The sequence below is a fragment of the Tasmannia lanceolata genome, unplaced genomic scaffold (genome assembly GCF_043159265.1).
Source record: "Tasmannia lanceolata isolate RefF3 unplaced genomic scaffold, GAP_Taslan_0.1 ptg000019l, whole genome shotgun sequence".
NCBI classification, from domain to species: domain Eukaryota; kingdom Viridiplantae; phylum Streptophyta; class Magnoliopsida; order Canellales; family Winteraceae; genus Tasmannia; species Tasmannia lanceolata.
In genome coordinates, this window is record NW_027518696.1 from 13,677,994 (window position 1) to 13,704,331 (window position 26,338).

General features: G+C 36.5%; 1 protein-coding gene across 1 annotated transcript in view; it reads right to left on the minus strand.

The window, feature by feature from the left end:
* SEC8 (subunit of exocyst complex 8) overlaps window positions 1-26,338 on the minus strand; it is an 87,107-nt gene that overhangs the window by 55,963 nt on the left and 4,806 nt on the right. The window contains exons 3-13 of the mRNA XM_077361632.1: window positions 24,450-24,662; window positions 21,441-21,614; window positions 12,625-12,729; window positions 10,435-10,544; window positions 9,866-10,039; window positions 7,955-8,132; window positions 7,735-7,841; window positions 4,548-4,855; window positions 4,301-4,464; window positions 3,796-3,911; window positions 2,185-2,252 (exon numbers count right to left, since the gene is read on the minus strand). Of these exons, the coding sequence (XP_077217747.1) occupies window positions 2,185-2,252; window positions 3,796-3,911; window positions 4,301-4,464; window positions 4,548-4,855; window positions 7,735-7,841; window positions 7,955-8,132; window positions 9,866-10,039; window positions 10,435-10,544; window positions 12,625-12,729; window positions 21,441-21,614; window positions 24,450-24,662 (1,717 nt within the window). The remainder of the gene's footprint in view (window positions 1-2,184; window positions 2,253-3,795; window positions 3,912-4,300; window positions 4,465-4,547; window positions 4,856-7,734; window positions 7,842-7,954; window positions 8,133-9,865; window positions 10,040-10,434; window positions 10,545-12,624; window positions 12,730-21,440; window positions 21,615-24,449; window positions 24,663-26,338) is intronic.

Here is a 26,338-nt window from a genome sequence, read left to right on the forward strand (position 1 = left end):
CAGACATATTACTCTTTTAAGAACGTCCCTATCAAAAAGTCCAACCTATTGTCATTCTCTTATTAGGACCAGCCCCCCCCCCCCCCCCCCCCGCGTCTCTCTCCCTCTCTCTCTTTTCTTCTTCTTCAATTGCTAATAAATCTGGAAAGATTCATAGCAATTTCCTTTGAAACGATTATTCTACTTTCAGTAGAGCCAATTTCGTTTATTGGCATCAAGCCAAAATTAGAGGGTGGTCTGATGGCAACATGTGGCCTTCCCGCCAAAATGGTAGCTGAGAGCATTTATTAATTCTGAGGATCTCTAAGCCACATTATTTTGTGCCAAATATCAAGCAAAAGGGTGCCATCTTTCGCTAGGGTAATAGAACTCTATGAGTTCCCCAATTTGGAATTCCTGGAAGCCTACGTTTAGGTCTTTTATTAAAAAAAAAAAAGACTCAATATTTGAAATGGTTCCAACATTTTTTTGGCTTGATAATGGTATGGTTGCTCCAGTTTACTAAAGAACTTTCCTACACTATTTATGAAATCCCTAAATTTCCTAGCAGAAATTGCAGAGCACGTTTAAAAGAAGGCACTCATTTTGTTTTTTGTTTTTTTTATTGAACTGAAGGCGTTCATTTTGTTATGACCAAAATAATTAGGGAAGGGCCAAATCTCCGCGCGCCAAATGAATCCCCCTATCAACTAGACTTCAATATGTCTATATTTCTTCAACGGATATCAAGGATGAGGTTATGAGGGCTCAACAAACTTACGGCTGTATTCAACCAAGTCTTTCTACTAATCCTTTGCGACAAGGGTGGATTCCTCTCATTCCTTTCATTTGGGATTCAGTCCCCTCTTCGAGAGCAACTGCTTTCCATAAGTTGGAGTTTCTCTCATCTTCCTTCCCACTATTCTTCTTTCGTAAACCACGAGTGCTAACAGCCTCACAATTAATCACATGAAATCTGTTTAGTAAATCAATGGCATATTTCCCATGTGCCAACAGCATGGCTTCCTTATTTCTCTCAGCTTCAACTCCAAGGTAGTCACATAACTTTTCAAGATCTTTCAAAGTAAAGTCCCTAATTAGATTATCTTTCAGATACTAAAGTTCGCTGCTATCACTGATAGGGATTATGGTGTCATTTAAATAGACTAAAACAAGCACCACATCCGGCTACGTATGTCTAATGAAGAGCAAGTTATCTGACTGTTCATATAATCTCTGCCTTGAGTGTTGATGAAGTCAGTCAAGCCAAACTCTATGGGCATATTTTAAGCTGTAAATAGCTTTCTTGAGCTATCATTAAAAAAATAGCTTCTTGAGCTAGCACATGAAATGACCCCTATCTACAAACTCCAAAGCCCTCTAGGTATTCCATGTACACCTTCTTTCAGACATCTACACAATAAGGCATTTTCAGCATCCATTTGACTAAGATTCTAATTAAATGTGTTAATTAACGCAAACCAAGTACAAGGTTCTTGCATAAAGAAAAATGGAGGGGAGAAGCCAAAGGTGGAATCATAGATTTGGTAGAAATCAACGGTAAATTGAGAAGTTTGGGGGAAATCAATCGAAGCAGAAGAGCACCCAGAGTCATGCTCAAGAGCAGGGGAAAAATGTCATGCAACACAATACAAAATCCCACAAGCAACTACGGAGCTGGATAAAGCAGCACTATGATATGGGCTGAAATTAGAATATCAAACTTCCCGAACTAAAAACCAAATAGCTTTTCTACAAGAAAGCATGAATCACACAACATATTAACCACCTAGGTTATCATGAGCATATTGGGACTGTTATCCATGGGAATAGCATGCAATTTTTATTTTATCCTCGGATAAGCTTGTTCCTCCATTCATGTCAATAACAGACCCAATGGGTAGGGTATCCTATACAAGCAAGGTAGCCTGGTTTATTCATGATAAATCATCCAAGCATGGTAGCCAATCCTTGGACCAGCATATCCAAGGATTTCTATTCCCGTGGAGAACAGCCCCATAGAGCTTAAAAAACCCCTACAAAAAACATTATAAATCAAAGTTGAAAATATTCAATAAGGGGGCGTACAAAGACAACTAAATGCAGGAACTATGAAAAGAAAATCCCAAACAATCAAGACGTGTATTTTAGAATATTAACATAGAAACCGAAATAGGCTCATTCCAATACTATGATTAAATGCACCTTGATTGGGGATGGAAACTGTTGCATCTGTAAAGCGAAAAGCAAAAGATAGGCCTTCTGATCCATCTCTGCACCCCCAACAGATCATGTGTGAAATTTTTTACCACTGGATTAAAAAATGGTATTTAAAAACGTGGACTATGTAGAGATGTAGGTTATCTGCAGAACAAATGTATCTATACAAAAGTATTTTCTTGGTACAATGCCTGATAAAAGAATATACATATCAAAAGTACATTGTAGTTACGAACATACATTTGTGTTGCATGAATACATGTATGAGGTTATGCACAATATGCAATCTACACTATCAATCATTATCAATGTGCAAATGATAGGCTAAGAGAAATCACAGTCCAAGCCAAAATAAAGCACTAAAACAGTTCTGACAACTAACAAAAAGGGATAAAAGGTTCTTGAAGAGGAGAGACTGTGATTCCAGCAGGTGGGCCAGAAGTGATCCAACTTCAGAAAATTCAAAAGATTGATATTTTTATTTGTGAAACATTTTTCTGAACTTTTATAGATATTTTGGACATATTTTCATGGGCTTTCAAACCGATATCTTGCAAAGTTTGTTTAGAGGGAAATTGTGATGAATCAGGATTCTACGACTTTGGAAATTTATAACATGGAAGACAAGAATTCTGAACACACGGTAAATTTAGAAAGCTGTCTAAAGATGGAAAGCCATCTTTAAGAGCTCAAGGTGGAACGTAGTTGTACAAGACAGCAACCTTCATGAAATGAAGAAATAAAGTAATGCAGATTATCCATCATCAACATTATGCTACAATGCGAAGGTTGACATGAGCAGGAATTGAAGGACCCAATGATTTTTTTATTTTTATTTTTATTTTTTTGAAATGTAGGACCTAATATTTTGTGGATCCCAAAATTTGAAAAAAAAAAAAAAAAAGAAGTAAAAAACACTTTCAAGTTGCACCTTTTGCAAAGAACCAATGGAAGAGGGCATTCCAGCTTCAAGCCTCGGATCAGGGAAGAGATGGACATCAAGTCGCATATTGGCAAACAAGAATTAGATGTAATAATGGAAAAGAGGATCAAATTAAAGCCACATCCTCAAATTCAACTAACAGCTCAATGCTGATCGATTCTTTGGTTGATTGGGTGTCATTATTTTGGTTCTTTATGCTTTTAAAACTACAGATACAAATAATAAACTAAGTCATAAATTGTATACTTAAGGACTGTTAAAGTATAAAAGATAAATAACGCCTTTCTCCAACAGCTTAAGCTTTTGGAGAAGTTGGTAAGTTAACATGGTATCAAAGCCAAGGGACTCGAGTTCAAACCTCCCGGATAGCAAGAATCCACATGCAATGGTCTGCCCAAAGTTGGGACCACATGTGCCACGTGTTTGCCAAGTGGGCCACACGTGCGGGGGAGTGTTAAAGTATAAAAGATAAATAACGCCTTTCTCCAACAGCTTAAGCTTTTGGAGAAGTTGGTAAGTTAACAAGGACAATTTAAGAACAAGAAAATTTCCAACCAGAAAACTAACTCCCAAGATAAATAGAAATTAAAAAAAAAACACTTTCCAACAGCACAATAGATCTGGAGTGTTTGTTATATAATGCTGCTTATTACCTCTTATCCTTGGAAGGGACCTTACTTGCTAGCCTGGCTGTTTGTACGGCAGCATCTGCAGACGCAGCTTCTGGAGTTGCCCGTAGAATCTCGCATATGAGTTGTTGGCATTCACTCTTTCTCCCAGAAAATAACCAAACAAATAGAAAAAAATGCATAATTTCAGAAATCAATTTAGTGCACAAACTTCACGATAACACATAATTTAGATTTTATGAAGTAATAATAGTTTCAAAATGTGGTTGCAGGCCACAACAAGACCAAAGAAAATCTAGTCCTCTGCCCAGCGAGGCTGAGTACTCAGTTTAAACGGACGAGCACTTGCTTGACGCGGTCATAAATCAGGGAGTCAAAGAAGTTTTGACTGAATTGGTAGCGAAAAATGTGGACTCGAACATAAACTCAGTCAAAGTAAAAGGTAGTCGAATCGGGCAAGTCGACGCGTAACCATTGACCAGGACCACTACAAGTAGAGGCATTATAAGCACTAAATTGAATACATTACCTGTATTACTGTCAAAGAAAAGCCCACGCTGTAGCCTCCAGTGACTTGAGAAGCTTCGGAATCAGGATTCCAGTTTATGTCTCCATTCATTAACTTTGGTGTGGCTATGTCACTCTGTTGCGCTGATTTTGATTCCAAAAGCTCACCAACAATCATATGGTTCTCTGATTACCAGGATCGATAAGATAGAGAATACCATAGCAGAAGGAGCAAGACAGGAAGGAGAAATTATACTGAAAAATCTTACCAAGTATTCGAACAATAGTGTCCAAAATAGTACTAAGAAGTTCATTGGCTGCGGCCTGTGCTGCTCCCATGGGACCCATCATTGGTGATACTGGACTGACTGCTACTAGCGTCCCCGCCAAAGATGCCCCATTCTGACGCTTCTGTTTCAAAAACTGGTAGCATTCTAAAAGTCCTTTTGAATGATGTAAACCAAGACTATCAGTTCTGGTTGCCTGACCATTGCTTGGCCTTGATGAATTCAGCGCTGCTGCGTGAGCTTTTATTTTAGTCGTTATGATCTCACGGATAGTAGGTCGCAATCTTTGGCTGTGTCATAATAAAATGGATAAAAATAAAAATTCAATGCACTGAATAGGAAGGATGCATTGTGTGTGAATCATATACTGATAATGGAAATAACATACATACATACATAATATATATACACAGGTATATAGGGTACTGATCTTGGCACTATCATGTTTTAATAATTGCTATATATAGGTTGCTGCTATTAGCAGTACCATGTTTTAATAATTGCACAAACTCAGCTTGTCTTTTCTTTTTTTAATTGGCTTCTGAGAGCTTTTTGGGAACTATATCCTATGAGAGCTGATTAAATAATAAAAGACAAGATGGTTTTAGTGCAATTATCAAAACAGGGCAGTGTCAATATCAGTAGCCTATGTGTGCGTGTATCTGATAGTGATAATTGAAATATTATATAAATATATATATAAGGGAAAAGGTTTCTAAGGTATTGCTCAGTCTGAGCAAGCCACTAAATACACCATCTACCATGTTGTTTGACACATCCAACCCATTCATTCTATAGGACCTAACATAGATAGGGTGTCCCTAAGAAATCATCTCCATAGGATCACGGTATGCGTTGATTTGTGGAGGTTTAAAGTGAATAGCTAGAAAGTGGGCTTCTACAGATCGAATGGTTAGGATGATTGTAAGGAGATGGTTTGTTAGGAACACCCTATCTATGTGAGGTTGTATGGAATGAATGGGTTGGATGAGTCAAACAACATGGGAGATGGTGTATTTAGTGGCTTGCTCAGAGTGAGCGATACCTCATATATATATATATATATATATATATATATATATATATATATATATATATATATAGAGAGAGAGAGAGAGAGAGAGAGAGAAAAGTGTATCTACATGATCGAGTAGATAGCTTATCTACTCTGTGGGCTTAAAATTCAGTGGGCTCACATTGTTTGGATGATCCAAACCATTCATTTGATGGGCCCTCAAATAGATAGGGTCTGCCCAAAAAATCAGCTCCATAGGATCATCCTAACCCTTCGATTTGTGGAGGTTAAAATGGACAGGTATAAACCTTCACAAATCTTTCCATTTTTTACCTCCAGAGTTCGAAGGGTTAGGATGATCCTAAGGAGCTGATTTTTCGCACACACCCTATCTATGTGAGGGCCTATCAAATGAATGCTTTGGATCATCCGAACAATGTGGGCCCACTGAATTTTAAGCCGACGGAGTAGATAAGCTATCTGCTCGATCATGTAGATACACTTCTCTCATATATTTATATGAGTTTTTATACGGTGTAAGCCCTTATAGTCCCTTATTTTTCAAAAAGTACTGTACGAACCATATCATGGGATGATCCAAACCGTCCATAAGATGGAACACAACGTAAAAAGGTTGTTCCCCAAAAATCATTTCCATAGGATCATCCTAACCCTTCAAACTGTGGAGGTAAAAAATGGACAGATGTGTGAAGGTTTATACCAGTCCATTTTAACCTTCACAAATCGAAGATTTAGGATGATCCTATGGAGCTGATTTTTTGGGCAGACCCTATCTATTTGAGGGCCCATCAAATGAATGGTTTGGATCATCCAAACAATGTGAGCCCACTGAATTTTAAGCCAACAGAGTAGATAAGCTATCTACTCGATCATGTAGATACACTTCTCTCATATATTTATATATGAGTTTTTATATGATGTAAGCCCTTAAGTCCCCTATTTTTCAAAAAGTACAGTACGGACCACATCATAGGATGATCCAAACCGTCCATAAGATGGAACACAACATAAATAGGTTGTTCCCCAAAAATCATTTCCATAAGATGCTCCTAGCCCTCTGATCTATAGGGGTTTCCATAATATGCAGTTTCTCTATAGATCGGAGGGTTGGAATCATCCTACGGAAATGATTTTTGGGAACAACCTATTTACGTTGTGTTCCATCTTATGGACGGTTTGGATCATCCCATGATGTGGTTCATACAGTACTTTTTTGAAAAATAAGGGAATATAAGGGCTTACATCATATAAAATCTCTTTATATATAACCAGTCACGAAATAAATATGTGCTTTCTTTATCACTAAATAAGCTAGATTAAGATATGCAATTCTTTAATAATCACCCACTGAAACATAATAGATGTCATGGATTCCAACAGTAGCCTTCAATATGAACCAACATTAATTTCCAATATTTTTGCTTTGACCAAGAACTAAATTAATGAGTGAAACCAAGTTTCCTGTTAGTTTTTTCTCTATAGCAGTTAAAAATGTGACAATTATAAACCAAGAGTCCAAGACTAAGGAAATGTCACAGTGTTTCCAAATTAAACCTCAGTACAAGTGAGAATTCAAATCCACGGGCTCCAAAATATGATCATGCATTTGCCTCAAGTACTCTCTTATTTTGAGAAGGCCCTGTTGAACCTCAGTACAAGTGAGATGTCAATCCCACAGGCTCCAAAATATGACCATGCATTTACCTCAAGTTCTCTCTTATTTTAAGAAGATTTCTACAGTGTCAATGTTTCATCTAAAAACGAGATCTCAAATCCACATGTCCGAAATATGACCCACTAGTATAGTGATTGATACAGCAAGTATTTCCTTCCAAGATAACATGAAAGAAATTAGAAACCTACTAAGCAAGTTTATCTGAAGATAACAAATAAAGAAGATTTAAACAGTATGAATCATTGAATCAAGAAAAAGGAACAAATACTGGACAAATTCCCACCGGGAATACAAATTTGAGGTTAAAAAAAAACGGCAAAATATAATAAAACCAGCTTCCCCATGATTAGCCAAGGGATCTGCCACTTCATTTGCCTCCACAGACACATGGACCTTTTCAGATTAAGACTCAAATAATATCCAAAAATTATTTTAGCCCAAGAACATGCAAACATTACCATAATATAGCACCAGCAGCTGCAACTTTGCCAAGCATGCCAAGACACTCCACCAGCGTCTGCAAATACTTCACATGGAGGAGAGCATCGCTCTTTTTCATCACTTCCTACAAAAAAATTAACCAAACCATAGCTCCATAACACAGTAGGAGCTTCAGGAAAAATTATCACCAGAAAATATTGTTCTTCACATAGTTTATGAAGTATCAGTAAGTCGTACGAGGAACTCATTTGGTGTAGCATAGGAAAGCCATGTTGGAACTCGGCGAGAAAAAGTTTTGATTTCTTTTAGGTTACCATCACCACCATTGACCCTTGCAGATGGCGTAAGACCATCAGAGGCAGCTCCATCAAATATTTCCAATGCACTCTCATCGTCAGGACCATCAAATGAAGAACTGAAACCCACCGTACGAGTCAGACGGAGCTCATTTAAGATAATTACCAAGGAATTGTGCATAATCAATCCATGTACAGGGGCAACATAACCAAGCTCTTGTCAATATGAGGGAATACATGTACATGTGAATATCAGCCCGTGAAAATATCTGAGTCCCAAAGAACTTGATATAGAAATAGAAAACAAGAAAATAAAAACAACATGCATAGGATCCTATAACCAAAATTATCAGAGTTCTTTCTTGTTTTTGCCTTTGACAGGAACAACATAACCAAGCTCTTATAAATATTGGGAGAAAGTATGTACATGTAAATGCCAACACATGGAAATAACTGAATCCCAAAGAACCTGTATAGAAATAGAATGCCAGCAAATAAATACTTCATGCATAGGATCCTATAACTAAACTTATCAGAATTCTTTCTTGTTTTGTTTTCGGAGAAAACAATTCCTAAAAGCCTGAATATCAAAATCTATACTAGACAATAATAATATAGAATAGGTTATAATTCTATAAATTTAAAAAGAATGTTCCTGATGCTGGCTTGGAAAAGCATTTTATAAATAATAATTTCCGAATGATTTTACAGGCCAAAAACCAATTAGAAACAAGAAATGCCTGGTAGCTTTCGGTGTTCTCTAATAAAATATAAAAATATAAAAAAAAGATATATGATCCTAGGGATTTCACCTCTGAAAAATCTTGAAGGTGAAAAATCAATAATGACTGTTGCCATTAGGGTCGAATATGCAATATGCAAACTAACATGGCTTACATTATGTATTAGTGTGCCTGTATTTGACATACTGTCACTGAGGTTAAAATGTAGCTACCCATATCATGTTAAAAATGAGAAACAAATTGGCAGGAAGGAAGCTCTTTAAGCCATTTGTGAAGTTAGAGGCCAGATAGTAGTAGGCTTGCTCGGTAAAGCTATTGGAAGAAACTTTTGCAATATATAATACGGAAGTTGGGCATCATTGGCATCTATTCACCAACTGAAGGAGGCTCATTACAAATAAGGGGTATTTATATACGACGTTTTTCTTTCGTCCAAAGAGTATTCTCTGGAATACTTACTATACACAGTCTGGGCAGAAAAATTTATGCAGAAATCATATTCAAGGGTACTGAATTTGACATGAAATTCAAAATATATGGCATCCACCCTCCCCCCCTAAGATTTCACATGTAATGAAAGAAGACTTACAATCAGGCAATCCTCCCTCGACCTAACAACATCTCTCTCCCACGTCTCACTTTCTACACCCGCGTCATCTATCACTCTCCACTTTCTAGAGTGGCGAAAAGGAAAAATAGTAAAATTATTTTGATGGAGGAGAATTTGGCACATTGTTGGTCCTTAAATCTAATATTATTGGATTTGATACAGTACCATTTTGGAATCATAAATGTGCCCACTATTCTTCTTATTGGAAGTGAGATTTAGAAAATATGCATATCTGTTCAAATCATACTATCAAATCTATGAGAGAGAATAAGATTATACAAATGTAAAATCTCTTTATTTGTTTCAGAATATCTATCCCTCTTCTAGTGTGCAGAAATGTGTCTCCAAAAAGAAAAGCACATGCTGTGCCAGTCAAAACATACAAGTATACATATCATATGCATGCAACAAGCAGAAAAGATAAACAGATTTTGGTAAAGAATAAGGACATAATGTTTGTAGACAGATTAGGAAGGCAGTCCATAGGTTTGGGCCATACCATCCATCAACAGAAGGTGGCCTATAAAGCCCATCTACCAGAGCACCAAATTGATTATCAAGTTTCAACGATCTGGTCCTCCGAGAGGAAGGATGTGAACTATTTATTGAGATAGCAACAGCTGTAACTGTCGGCACTTCATCATCCCTTTCATGTATGCCCATACTAGCTGAACTGCACAAGATGGTCAGTTGAACAGTAGCAAAATTAATTAACTCAAAACATTGCCATCAGAAGACTAACAATGAGTGAGCATTTACCCAAACCGCGTATAGATAGTCTTTAGATAGTCTTTACTTTTGAGCAACAATATTGTTAGCTTAAATGATCAAAAGTAAAGAATTGAATTTGATTTCCACAAAAATGGATTCGGTTAAAATTGCTTGTACTTTCCCAAAAACATTCTAGTTGTATTGTTTAGAAGTTAGATAATCATGCACTATTGTAAAGCATAAATCTCAGTTCCAACATGTACATCTCAAAATTGACCACGTAGAAACTAGGCTATTCTGAAAGAAAATACTCCTCTTAGGATAAGAAACATTAAGATGAAGATGGCTTGTAAGTACCTGTATTCACCATTATTGTAAAGATGACTATGTAAATCTTCCAAAACTTTAAAAAATAGAATCCCCCGCAGCTTTGTTAGTTCTGATCGAACATCTTGCAGAGTGCCAACCTAGAGCAAATTACCAAGCATATGAACGAACTCTAGCTCAGAAACATAGTCCAAAACCAAAGAAAAGAAATACTGAATACCAAAGAGCAATCTGGAATTGGAACTAGGTACCAAAAATTTAAATATATATACATATAATAATAATTTTCAACAAAAAGTGGGGAAACTCAATAAGATCAGATCTCTTTGGTGGAGAGGACGATACATCTGAACGAACTGAGAGAAAAATTTAACAAAAAAATAAAAGGATATTTGACCGACTCAGAAAGGGGGAAAAAAGAAAAGGATTCAAGTTCCCTAGAGTAGATAATAATTAAAAAAAAAAAAAAAAACTTTAAGTTTCCACAACAGACCAATATTGGATTAAACCAACAACAGAATTACACAACATAACATGAAGATTAAAAGGTCAGAAAGAAAAAGAAGAACATTGAGTTTATTTTCTCAACACTGTTTTCAGATTTCAACACTAACTTAACTTAAATAAATAAGCCTTCAATTTTTAAACTTTTCGATAATTCAATAATCTTTCTCATAAAATCATTAGCCATTACAAAACTCAAGGTTGATCTAGTTCCCAAAATCCTAGTTGTATGTGAATTCTTTTCTGGGGAATAGCAAGAGGTTCCATTAGCCATTACAAAACTCAAGGTTGATCTAGTTCCCAAAGTGCTAGTTGTATGTGAAATCTTTTCTGGGGGATAGCAAGAGGTTTCAATACAATATGGAGAATCGAGTGCAATGGTAACTTAAAAACCTTTGGGGTAGGATTTAAAAAAAGAAGACAATTGCGCGATTAACTAATCCGCACCCCAACTCTACTAATCTCATTCTCAATTTCGACAGGAGTTCATTGCATAATCCAGGTCCGATGGCATTGGGGCTAGGATTGGGAGGGGGAAGTCTCTAGAAATTATACATTCTTATACCAGTCCCCTAGGCAATACTAATTCAAATGAGGTGTACGCTTCTAACTAGTTTCTATATTTTTCATAAAGAATTGGATGGGAAATCATCGTTGAAGGAGACTACGCTAACTCAAATTAGGGTTAAGTCAGTATCTGTGGCTGATGAGAGATCCATAACAGTATTAGGGATAGCCATTTTTCATTTTTATCATACTCCGAGGGTTGTGAATGATACTAAATCCGGAGTTAGTCATTACTCTTATTATGCAGGACAAACTCTGCCCCCTGATGTAATCTTGGTATTCATTTCATTCTTAATATAGCGTTAAATTTTCTCAAAAGAAAAGGGAAAGTGGGTCTCTCCTTACCAAGGGGGATACTGACAATTGCAAACATACTAGGAGATGGTGTTATGGTTCTTCTGTCCACAACACTCAGATCTAAGTGGGGATCTCTCCTTTCAACGTTGGGAATAGACCAAAAGGATGCTAACTAAAGAATTCCCAACCAAAGAAAGGTTAGCTGGAAGGTCAAAGTCTAAACATTTTGAAATAACTAAACAAGAGTCGAAAAAGTAGTAAAGGGCATTTCAGATCTAATGTGTCAAAGATCTGTTGTTGTGGATTGGAGGCATGAGGATTAATCAGATAGAACATAAGACGAAGGGTGGAACTTAGCATAAAGCCATAAAGGAACCAAGGTAGGAAAGAAAATGCAAGTAAAAACAACAATGCAAATAGCTGAGTAGCGAGGACAGAATAAAGTAGACATGATACTCGGATGTCTAGACACATGTGGTGATACTGGGAACAGGTGATGGTCATCTTGACAATGAAGATTCAAGAAACCTACGTGGAGCGTACAGATATTCACCTCATGAGATGGAAAAGTCAAGATTGGCAGTGCAAATTTACAACCGTTAACTTGACAGTGTTTACAAATCTATTCTTTCTTACTAATTCAGATGATTCTTTCATTGAGAAAATACTCATACACATGTCTTGCAAAAAAGAGTTGAACTCATGTGCTAGGTTTCAGGTGAAGAAAACAAATAGAAAATCCTATTTTCCATCTATAGAAGTTAGAAAAGCAAGAAAAGCAATTGATCAAAAGTTGAAAACTATACATCCAAATGCTACAAAGTTGCTTGTTCTCATAAGTTAAAAACAAACCGCTTGAAGGCCCTCTCTCTCAAGCATCAATGTTGATTGAACATGCAATTGAACTGCAGCATATAACTGCTTTTCAGCAATGAGTTTCTCAATGCGAGCAGGAACCTGTGGCAAATTCAAATTTTGCAATGAATAACTGATATGAGGATTAGTCTCTCAAATTAGATAAGAAGACAATCCATATCTAATTCTGCATCAATGTACACGAGCAATATTCCACAGATAAGAAACTAGGTTTTGATACACCCTTATAGCACATAAAATTCAGGTACCAAAAAGAAATAAATGTAAATTCCATTTGCATATCTAGTGATAAAGGTCAACTGTGCTAAACTTCTAATACTAAAATTACATAACTAAAGAATAAGATGTTACACACCCTCTATGAAGCATCCAATATACATAAGTGACTTACAGAAGAATTCAAGAGGCACTTACTGAAGCATTCAAAAGGCACAATAATATCAACAATTATCTTACCTACTTCAATCATTTTCAAAAAAAGATCTTACCTACTTAAATGAGTAAATTCAGTAAACAGTTAAAACGGGTAAATAAGAGCAACAGGCATAGCCTCAAGTGTTAGAAGTTGGACCCAGGTCTAAAAACTCTATTGTTCTTCTAGAATTCTAATGCTTAATAATTTCACCATGTCCATTAATTTCAAGTGGAAGCACCATTGTATTTTTAACATTCTTTCAGCTAATATCATATGGGAATTACTAGCGTCCATCGCAAAAGGCATTTCGCGGCTGGTCTGTCGCATGTCAGACCACCCACCTCGTGAATGGAGACAAAAGATGTTGTATTCATCCACGAGGTGGCTGGTCTGACATGCAACAAACCAGCTGCGAAATGCCTTTTGCGATGGACCCTAGCAAATCCCATATCATATAATTCACCTTAATATCATATAATATACCTAATATTACGTGCTTTATATAATCTAAGTTACCTACCATATCTTGTATACCTTTTATAATATTAACTTACGTTAACATAGACAAGTGTCACACCCAACTCGGATCCCAAGGTTCCACACTCGTGTACTGACATGACAGAGGGTGTCACGGTCACTAGTTCAAATGTGGAAGCAAGGTACATCTGTTCATTTGCGGATTCAATATCAAAGATCAAGGCCAACACTTTTTTCCCTTTTTTACACATAATTGTTAAATATACATCCAAGGAAGTTCCACATTCACAAGTCCATATCATAGTTTCACATTCCCAAAAAAGAAACAAGACAAAAAGTGCGACAAACAAAATTCTCGCACTCGCCTCAACTGGAAGCATTCTTCCTTCATGGTTCAGATTCAATGTCCAGTGAGTCATATTCAATAAGCAATGGTTCAGAGTTCAGAATCTATATCCAATGGTTCAGAGTTTAGATTCAAAATCCAATGTGTCGCATTCAACACCCAGTGATTCAGAGTTCAGATTCAATATCCAATGGGTCATATTCAGCACCCAGTGGTTCAGAATTCAAATTCAATATCCAATGGGTCATCTTCAGCACCCAATGGTTTAGAGTTCAGATTCAATATCTAATGGGTCATATTCAGCACCCAATGGTTCAGAGTTCAGATTCAATATCTAGTAAACCATTTTCAGTGTTCAAAATGGACATATACTTGTTTTCCAAGTTCATTCCATTGAATAGTCTCATGTTTTACTTATAGCATAACCAGCAAGCAACTAAGCACATATATGACAAGTCTTTTTATCGTAAAGTAGGATAACTTGTGAATTCATTGGTTTTCACAATGCAGATCTCTTAAATGTGGTTCAAGGTGGATTAAGTCTTTTCAGCAGTGTTCAAAAACGCGGATGCGGGTCAAAATGCGGCTAAGAAAAATCCTTGTCGACTCGCCGGAGACGCGGCAAAAAACATGGTTGATGCAGCTAAGTACTCGGTTGACGAAGTCATAACTCGGGAGAGTCAAAGGAGTTTTTATTGACTATGTAGGCCAAAACGCGAAACGCGGTGGTAAAACACGGAACGCGGCCAAGGGAAAAGGGATTCGACTCGGGGGAGTCCACGATGACGCGGGGTACGGAGCTGATATCATTGCACCAAATGCAGTTCAAAGTTCTTTGCTCATCATACCAGAGGATTCCCACATCAAGGTAAGCAATAGACCTCAGAACCATGGCAAAGACTAAAGCCAAACCCGCATCCAGGTAGACTTAGACACTTGAGTGCCCCAAAAATTCCGAAGACGACCACTTGGGATCAATCTACACCCGCTAAGGTGTTTCTCCCACTCAAAGCCCATATTAGAATTCCCCATGAAGGGCATGCCCTGCTAAGGAGCTGAGCTAAGACTGAGCAAGAGTTCAGAAAGTATCCTTTATTTCCACTTCCTTATCAGGTTAATTTGTAGAGGGCTCAATGTTAATTTTTCAATAATTCGAACAACTCGCTTTTCAAGTTTGAATTCCAAAGAGAGTGTCTAATTTACAAACATTATAATCAACTTTAATATTTTATGATCTTAAGCATCAATTTCATTCAGTATTTTCGAAGTATTGCTAATCAGCCACCAATCGATCACCAATGTTTTAGATTTCACTAGTAAGTTTGTTTCTTTCAAAAAAAAAAAAAAAGTTGTTTCTTTCAAACACATGATCTAATAAAATCTATAGCTAAAAATATAAAAGTCCAAAAAGAAAATTCTAATTTCTTCAGGTTCAAGACAAGCTAGAATTTCAAATTTTCAATATTAAATTCGCAACACAAAAATACCCAAAATTCAAGCAATTCAGCTCCAATTTCAGGACCAAACATTGAAGCCAATTCAATTAACTAAACTTGGCTCTAGTCAAATATATAGCAAACGGTATCAAAAATGTATAAAAGCGGTGTCATTTGAAAGATTTCAGTGCAGGACAAAAGCTGTTTAGCTATGAGGGAAATATTATACAGATGTCAGATTCAGAATTTCCTTTAGGCAGTGACTTTGACAGGAAAGGAAATGGAAAAGGCCTCATTTTCCAAAGAAAGCGAGAAATTCCGGCATTTTGTTACGTAACTTCAGGTATGACAGAATCTGACGTGGAATCTGTCAAACTCACGTGTAAGGGCTAAATCTGCTCCCCAAAATCCGTAAAAAAACAAGCGTATTTTTAGTCCTTTCTCTCAGGAAAGTCGTTCTCAGGACTCCAAAAAAGCGAACCCTATCTCGTTTTTGCGAATACCATCTTCCCTCTTCTTCTCCAACACAAACTTTATCTCTGTCTTCTTCTTCTTCCTCTCGCTCGGAACTCGCAGCCGAAGCATCACGCCAATGTCTTCCCCATGGCTCCACCACCTTTGTCCCCAAGGTAAGTTCTCTCTCTCTCTCTCTCTCTCTCTCTCTCTCTCTCTCTCTCTCTCTCTCTCTCTCATCTTTCTGGTTTTTCATCTCTCCTCCCCTGCGCCTTTTTCTCCTCTCCTCTCCTCTGAAATGCACAAACCCTATCCTCGATCCTCGATTCGATTGTAGAGATGAGTTTTGATTATTTTTCTCTGCAATGGGTTGCAGAGAAACCCCAAAAGCTCTCTCTCTCTCTCTCTCTCTCTCTCTCTCTCTCTCTCTCTCTCTCTCTCTCGGAGTTCCTCCGTCAAACCCGAGTTGAATTTTAATCGCCCTTTCTTCCCCTAATTTGAGAGTGGGTGTTGATTCGATCTCCTCTCCCGGTTCTTCAGCCAATTCTGTAAATTTCTAATTGATCAAAAAGGAAGCAAAAAAGTTTAGTAATTGCGTGATGGAAATGTGTCATAAGAAGATTCTCGAATTTGAAAGCAAATCCCTCGGTTTTCCTCTCTCTGGTTTAGTCAATGGTTTGTTGTTGAATGTGCAATTAGGGCGTGAGTTTTTCTCCTCTGTAATTTACATTTTTTTCTTTTTAATTAGTAATGCTAGGTTTATAAAACAGGGAACCCAAATCTCCCCCTGCATCCTCTCTCTGCCCTCTACCTCTCTATCTATTACTCTTTGATCCTCATCCCCTTGCTCTGTTATTTTTATCCACTTTGGTCTGTGTCATGTTCTTTCCGTTGATATTTTTGTCTTTATTTCAACCAGTTTAATAGGATTCGAATAGTGGGTCGTCTTCTTCAATTTCATAGATTTTCTAGCAACTTTCTAGCCAACAGATCACTTGGTTTTATATTTTCTGTTTCCTTTCTTGACAGATCCCTAAAGAGGGCGAGCCTTGGCGCAACGGTAAGATTGCTCCATTATGTCCTGGTGGTCACGGGTTCGAGTCACGGAAATAGCCTCTCTGCAAAGAAGGGGTAAGGCTGAGTATATTTAGCCCTCCCTAGACCCCGCAATGGCAGGAGCCTTGTGCACTGGGCCGCCTTTCTTGACAGATCCTTAGCAACAAAATGCCCATATCATAGGCTTTCCTTTCCAATTCCTTTCCATTTGCCACGTCATTTTCCTTTCCTTTCACATTGGCGGAATGCAACTGAACTCACCCTTAAGGGTTTTTTACCATCAACTACAAAGGGAATTTTTCGGAAAAATCCTGAAAAGCAAATTCACTGAAATTTTGACCACATGATGTTACCCTATTAAGAATGCTTTTGTAGATTTTTGGGAATCAATTTCATAAAAAAAATCAAGATTTTATAAAATGTGTAAGAAACAGTACTTCTGAGAACAGATTCATATGAAGAAAAAACCTTAGGATATTTAAGCAAAACCTAATTTAAAACAATAACATGTGTTCACTTTAAATCAAAGGTATTCCAAAATCTACGATTAAGTAAAAAAAACCTAGCTTTTTCCTCTCTCTCTCTCTCTCTCTCTCTCTCTCTCTCTCTCTCTCTCTCTCTCTTTTCAATGATTTTTTTAATGGTATTTTTTTTTATTGATTGCCAATTTTATTGAGAAAGAGACCGAGATGGTCAAGATACAAGATGGGAGAGAAACATTAAAAAGATAGATACAAGAACAACAATAAAAATCATGATGGACGAGAGTCAAATAAGGCCAATGACTCTTTCGACACCCCTAATCTAGCCAAGTTATCGGCCACCTCATTTGCCGATCGACGAATATGCCTAAAGGTTAATGCTGAAGATCTCATGCAATCGGAAATCTCATCGAAAAATCTATCTCTTCCTCTCCTTCCCCCCTCCCCCACGAATTTTTCTCTTTTTCTCCCTTCTCCACTCTTTTATTCTCTCCTATCCTCTATTCTCTTCCTCTCTGTTCCATTTTCTTCTTCTCTCTTCCTCTCTCTTCTATTATATTCCTTTCTGTTCTAGTTTCTCCTCTCCTTTATATGTATATATCCGCACATATGCGTGTATTCATACGTATAATTATATGTATATTTACGTGTATGCATACATGCGTATATATGTCACTGTATACATGTATATACATACATATAAAAATATGTAGATTCGCGCATATGTATTTTCATCTTTCCAATCTACCATATATATATATATATATATATATATATATATATATATATATATATGAAGAAAAGGATTGTACGCTCGAGTGTACCTACGCTCGAGTGCCAAATCACATGGGTCCCACATTTTTTGTGGTCATCTAAACCATTAATTTGCAAGGCCCCATCATAGATAGGGTGTGTACCAAAAATCAGCTCCATTGAATCATCCTAACCCCTCCAAAACTGGAGGGCAAAATGGGCAGATTTGTGGACAAACAGTGTCTGTCCATTTTTACCTCCACAAATGGATGGGTTAGGATGATCCTATGGAGCTGATTTTTGGTACGCACCCTATCTATGATGGGGCCTTGCAAATGAATGATTTAGATGACCACAAAAAATGTGGGACCCATGTGATTTGGCACTCGAGCGTACCTAAGGTTAGGTACACTCGAGCGTACAATCCTTTTCCTATATATATATATATATATATATATATATATATATATATATATATATATATATGAGGAAAGTGTCTCTAGTCTCTCCCCTAGATAAGCTTATCTACTCCTCCCTTTAAAAAACACAGTGGGCCCACGCTGTTTGGATGATCCAAAGCATTCATTTGATAGGTCCTAACATAGATAGGGTGTGCCCAAAAAATCAGCACCAAAGGGTCATCCTAGAACTTCGTTTTGTGGTGCCTTGTGGTACCCAGAATGACGTTTATATGCGTCCATTTTGGACACGGTGTGCCCAACAAAATGAAGTTCTAGGATGACCCTTTGGTGCTGATTTTTTGGGCACACCCTATCTATGTTAGGACCTATCAAATGAATGCTTTGGATCATCCAAACAGCGTGGGCCCACTGTGTTTTTTAAAGGGAGGAGTAGATAAGCTTATCTAGGGGAGAGACTAGAGACACTTTCCTCTATATATATATATATATATATATATATATATATATATATATATATATATATTTGGCATGTAAGCTAGATTGAACCTCTCACCTTAGGTACATTAAAATTTATATACAATAATATTATACAGAGTATGAATACACAGTATCCCATACAAGTGATGTCATTACACAACATGGTGATGTAGAGCGAAATCGCGTGCTATCGGCGGAAGCTGTAATTATTATTATTTTTATTTTTATTTTTTAATTTTGGACAAGATAGGGTTCTTGATCTTACTTCGAGCGTGGGGACAAAAGAGATCGGATCAAGCGCGGAATCATCGGCAACGACCCTTGCATGCAACAAGGGATGAAATAATAGGAGTAATTGAAAAGGCTACAATCAATAGCTTACAATTCCAATCTCCCAAGAAAAACATACAAGAGAAAATTTTCTCTCCCAAATTTCAAATCATTAAGAGGTGTGTATAAATGAGAGAGAAGAGGCTTTATAAAGGCAGCCCTTAGCACAGCATAAAAGGTCTAAAATACCCCTAATGAAAATAAAATGTCTCTAAACTACCCATGCTAATGTAAAATGACATGAAAATATACGAACTACCACTACTAAGCTAAGACAAATGAAAAGTCCTAGACTAACGAGCTACAAGGGTTGATGTAGATAATGACAAAGGGGATGCTCCTGCATCACATGGTCAGAGGTAGCTATTACTAATTCATTATTATTACTGACTATTAGAAGCTTATGATAGTTAGGGTTAGGTTTTCCGTCTCTCACAACTTAGAAGACCTAATCTCACAGAGGAAATGGGCTAGGTGACAACGAGAGCTGATCTAGAGGAAGAGAAAGAAAGAGGCAACTCCAATGAACAGCGATGAAATGAGAGGGATGGATGCTCGATTGAAGGAATATTACAGTGAAAAGAGATGAGATCTTGGCCGAGTCCCAGGGATTTTTGTATGTACGAAATTAAAAATCACACGATTAGAGAAAGATACAGGTAACCAAGCCCCGACAATGTCAAAGACGAGGGGAGACAGCACACTGAAGAGTTGCACCAACCAGGCTACAATCTAGATAGTAGAGTCCACCATAATTACGTCAGCCACCAATCGCCCTCTTTTTCTTTTGACCTTCAAATACAAGGGAAAAATTTTATTGAACGTTGGAGACAGCACATTCACCAATCCAAATGAAATAGGCAGGGCACTTACTAATCCATTAGTAGGGCACCATAACTTTAAAATGGCACCATTCACACAAATAGAAATATTGAGACACAAACCAAGGAAAACTGTCACATTTGATGCATGGAATTACCACATTGATCTTCTCTGGACCAATTCCTCCTTGATTTAATACTGACAGAGAAACAACTCTAATAGCACTCACTAGGGCACAAAAACAAAGGACCACATGGATTTTCTATGCACATAAAAGAGAATCCCCAGTTCTTGCTCAGTATAAGACTAATCCAAAGAGCATAGAAGAGAAAGATTGCTCAGACTAATCCAAAGAGCATAGAAGAGAATGATAGCTCAGATCTAGGATTTTTTTTAGCAAGTAAAGAAAGGAAATCAGACCAAGGCACTTGTGGATCTTGGCTCTAATACTAAGTCAAGGTAAAAGAAAGAGAATAGCACTTCGAGAAGACATTGATCTTCTCTGGACCAATTCCTCCTTGATTTAATACTGACAGAGAAACAACTCTAATAGCACTCACTAGGGCACAAAAACAAAGGACCACATGGATTTTCTATGCACATAAAAGAGAATCCCCAGTTCTTGCTCAGTATAAGACTAATCCAAAGAGCATAGAAGAGAAAGATTGCTCAGGCTAATCCAAAGAGCATAGAAGAGAATGATAGCTCAGATCTAGGATTTTTTTTAGCAAGTAAAGAAAGGAAATCAGACCAAGGCACTTGTGGATCTTGGCTCTAATACCAAGTCAAGGTAAAAGATGTGGAATAGAAGGAAATAAGTGAATCTTAGGAAGAAATAAAAGGGAAAAGAGAGAGTCCATGGGCATTGGAAGTCAAAACTCACAACTTCCTTAATAGAAATTAATGAAGAAAACAAAAATACATCTATGCTATTAGTTAATGATGGGCCCTATAATAAATTAATAACGAAAAGTATTACTTTAAGAGCTAATCTATCATATTTTTTAACATATATGTTTATTGTCTTTGGTATTTATTTATGTGAACATAGGTTCATGTGTCATTCTATATATTTGTCACTTAAAAAGGATAGCATAAAACTGGCCATACATCAAGAAACTTATTCTTACGAAAATTTCACTCTACCTTTTCTTCTTCTGCTTTAACTATACAATGATAAGTATTTCCACCTTAAATTGATCGATTTCATGCATGAGAAGATAAACATAATGTTCAAAAATCCCAAGTTATATCTAGACAGGAGTACGAATATACCCACTTTAGTTTAATGAATAAACTGTATCAAAATCGAAAACTACAAACCTTAGCTATACTCTCTATTTGATCCAGCAGTGAAATTATATGCCGCAATGTAACAGAGCGATACCAAAACTGATGCAATTGCTTATTAAGAGAGCCCAGAAGTTTCTTTGCATCTGCCAAATCAACCTTCAGGACTGAAATGCTTTCAGCAGATTCACTAAACAACCGCAAGATCTGGAAAGAAAAATCAACAGTGCAAGAGTGTCAATGGTTAACTTTGCCGATTGGAAGAAACATGCACAGATCTACAAGATTAAGACCTATGCTCCTAATCAACACGGTGACACTCTAGAAAATGACATGCCGTATGGTACGATCACATATGCAATACAAGGCCATACATATTATAATCATTAAAATGGGTGTTAGGATCAAATGCTCCTAAACCAGCAGATTAGAGTGGATCAACAGCACGTGACACTTGAATATGACATAAGTATAGCACAATCATATACAAAATCATACAAATTTGATCAGCCAATAAAATAATTATGTGATATCAAATAGTACAAGTTACTATAACTTAGAATACTTTCAATAGACAAAAAAAAAATCGAAGGAGAAGCTTACATCGCCCCCATTAAGCCATGTATACAATGCAAGCAATATTCATAAACAAACCCATAATTTAGTAAGATGATTTAAGAGAAAAAGGGTGTTAACTGAACACCAAAAGTAGGCGCGAAGGCAACCAAATGCCATGCTAACATCAATAGCGGCCACAAAGCTCCATTTATAATGAAAATTCGGAAAGCGAGTGATTATAATTTATGATTATTTTTAGTGAATCTTGTTAAATTTTTGGTCAAGTTTAAGTAGCTTTTGATGCCATGTGAAATAAAATGTGAAAAGCATTTGTAGGTCAGAACTTGGAGACTTAATCAGGAAATTTTTCAAGTTGAGAAAGTGGTATATTTGGCTGGGCTAAGTAACTTGTAATATGAGGAGGAGTCCTTACTTGAGATTGGAAACTAGAGAGTGTATTTGTTAGAAGTTCTCTAGTTTTAGAAGTTGGTATACAGGTTTTCTTAGGAAGCAACATAAAATACGCTTCTGATGCAGGAGCAGAGGAATCTAATTATTTCATGGATCAATGGGTGCGCCATAAATCATCTAGCAAATGGTTTTCGGAATGTTTGAAAAGCATTTAGAAACTTGGTCGACATTAACAAGTGGCCCTGCATTGGGAGTTAGCTTTGTTTCTTTTATTCACTCTAGCTCAGTTTCTTTCATTCACTCACTAAGCTATGTTTTAAAGTGCATTATGTTATGTTTTCTGGGTCCATTATTCATGGTATTTATGTTAATTTGAGAAGAATATATAATAAACTTTTGGAGAAAAAAAATAAAGTTATGCTTTGGGAGGCTCGACTCGAATCTTTTCGTGCCATTACGTATTTCTAGGGTATACTTGTCGGAAATGCCTTGTGCAGGTGGAAAACTCATTTCCCAGGAAATGCATTTCAAAAATGTCTCCGAAATGTGAAAAAAAAAATAATGGGAGAAATGTTTCTAAAATGCATGTGAAACATAAGAGAAAAGTGTGTGAAACATATGGGAAACTTATATGAAATATGTGAAACGTGTGAGAAATGCATGTAAAACGTATATCAAATGTGTAAGAAACGTATATAAAATATTTTGTAAAAATTGCACCAAAAATTGTAAAATTCATATTAAAAAGGAAAACAAATAAACAATAGTACATAATGATAAAAATAAAAATAGGCTAAAAATATAATATGTAAAGAACATAAATAAATCATCTAGCTACCATTCAAAAAAAATCATATATCTATCAATCTAATTTAAGAAAAAATATGAAAAAATATAAATACATGCATTTATGCATAAAAGCTTGTAGAAATTTGAAATTAACAAATTCCAAATCAATAAAAACACATCCTTCATGTTTCCCTTGAGTTTTGTATGTGATTCCCTTCTAAAATGTTTCTAATGCATTTTCTAAGACGTTTTGCATACGATTTTCTATCGCTTCCCTGTTTCTCGTTTCCCTTCTATTTTTTCTCCTTGTTTCTCAGTTCCATTTCACCTTTTGCCTCCTGAATTCATTTCCCAACCTGGTACTTTGCAAACCGTAGGGGAGTCGAAAATTTGATCTTCCTCAACTTGCAATCCATACTAGTATAATTGTATTTTTTTTTTTTTTTTTTTATTTTGAAATGGTAACACATACTAGTAGAGTATATCACTAATAGTCTAATACACTTGCAAACTTGGTTTTGGCATACATTTCAGTCTCAGAATGCATTTCTGTAGGATGGAAACGAAAACATTTCGATTATTTGGAGTAGATTTCAGTGGAAATTTAACACTATGTATGCATTATGCATACATATGAATGCATAGATAAAATGATACGTAAGTAATTTCCCCAAGTTTTACTTATTTGCTAAGATCACTTTTAATCTACTATTTTGACCACTTTTTTGAAAACTCATAGGGTCAATCATTGGCATGATTCGACTCGGTTTTGCCCCACCAAGTCACTCAAAAGCTCCTTTGACTTGCTCGATAATAGAAAACTTGAATCTATCATTGACTTGGTAGTTAGTGCATGTTTTTAAACATTGATTTGAACATTCAAACATCAATAAAACTGCAATAGACCGCTATTTCTGAATATATTTATATTTTTGGAGATTGTTTGGTACCTATAATCAATTTCACCAAAAAAGTATATTAGCGTTTTGATGAAGTTGATTAGAATTATCAAAAATTTCTGATAATGGAGTTCTTTCATATTCATTTCTATAGCAAAATCAACACCCACAAATGAAGGCAAAAACTCGTAAGTTAAGATATTTAATGTAATAAAGAGAACCTGAAAAAAAAAAGATGACAGTGCCTACATTATTCAAAAGAAAGTTACAAAATCTTTTTGATGATCAGCTAACTTTTCTAGAATGCAAGAATTCAGAGAAGAATCTAGAAAAGAGGGATTAAATTATAAACAATTAAAAGGAAAGGGAAAACAGTATAACAAACCTGGGAATAATTTTGAATTGCTTTGTTGAAACCGCCATGATAGGCATGAACAACTTCATCCACAACTTCTTCAATGATATCGCTCTGCTCCTTTAAGAACTGGATTTCGCCTTCACGGTCCTTTGATGTCAATATATGAACAACATGAGGTAAGGAATCAAATCGGGCAGCTGTCCAACTTTCATCAATTCTGGAAAGCTCTTCCCTAAGGAACTGTAAGAACCAACAAGAGAAAACAAGGCACACAGTGAAGATGTGATAGAACGGAAAAAGGTTCTGATTTTTTAACTGAATATAGGCTAAATACTCTCCACCTGGAAATAACTAAGAAAACTCATATGTACATATAAATACATTATACATAATATATCTGAATATGCATACACATACCCAGCTTACCTTCCGAAAAAAAATATGCATATACATAGAGAGAGAGAATGAAGCAACATCTCCTAGGAACATAAGTGGTAACTTAAAATAAATTCTACCAACAATATGGATATACACAGAATGATTCGAACGATTGGTTTAAATCCTAAGAATGCATACTTCTAAATTGCACCTAGACAAAACAGTAAATTGTTAGAAAGATCCTAAGGACCAGCACATATAATCGAATTTCCCCATTACTACAATGGATGATGAGCAAGTTGTTCAACTTCCACTAGTTCCAAAGCTTAAAGAAGACATCGAAGATGTATTCGATGACCCAATTGTGTCTGCTAGAAGTGGTTATTACCAGTGTTTAAAAACGTGGATGTGATGTGGAACGCGGCCAAGAAAAATCCTTGACGACTCAACATGGACGCGGCCAAGAACGCGGTTGACACGGTCATAACTCAGGAGAGCCAAAGGAGTTTTTATTGGCTCTGTAGGGCAAAACACGGAATGCAGATGTGATGCAAAGCGGAATGCAGATGCAATGCAACGTGGCCAAGGTAAAAGGGAGTCGACTCCGGCGAGTTCCAGTCGAGTCAACGAGTTTTTAAACATTGGTTTTTACTAGAAGTACCATGTTCTATGGAGAGGTTACCAGCCGTACTTGGATCACTGCTTAAGAATTCCAGTGTAGTGTATTAATCCTTATTGTATGGCCATTCTCATTTCAAGATCGAGTCTTTTCAAATTGAGGATCGATGATATGGATCAGATTAGAACATAAAGCAGAAATAAGAAGGGTAGAATAGGCAATCCCAAGCATTTGTTTGGAAGTTCAAGACTGGTATGAGGCCCACATATCCACGACTTGTTTGATTGCTAGTTTTATTTTTTGCGAGTCGTTCAGTTGAGAAGTTGCGAAAAGTTAGGGCTTTTTAATTGAAGTGTTTTAAGTTGTTTAGAAGTCCAAGTCTAGATCATGGAAAAGTCTACATATGTGTGTGTGAGTGAGAGCCCTAGGCCATTGAAAATGAGACTATATCAATAAAAAAAATCTGCAAACCTTTGCAAAATCGTGGGTGTGAGGCCTTCTACTCCAAGGTGTGAGGCCTTGATCCCCTAGTGTGATGCCCAATGTTTTATTAGTGTGTTGCTAGCATATCACCATCTCTATCACTTGATCTAAGGTGTTTAGATTTATTCATTCTCTTTAGCTTCGTGTTTTACAATCATAAATTATATTTTTGTCCTTTCTTCATCTAATCATCTTCTAGACAAACAATATTCTCATCCTTTTCCAATTGCCTATCCATCTAGGGATTCATCTCCAGCCCCACGATCAGATTAGATACGGATTATTCATCAGTCCTTTTTTTTTTTTTTTCGAACGGTTTTATTCGTCATTCTTATGGCATTCTAATCATACAAGTGGTCTTGTTTTATCCTGTTTGCATAATAGATATCCTAAATTTGTAAGTTTGAGAATTGCTCCTACCTATTCTAGCGCATCA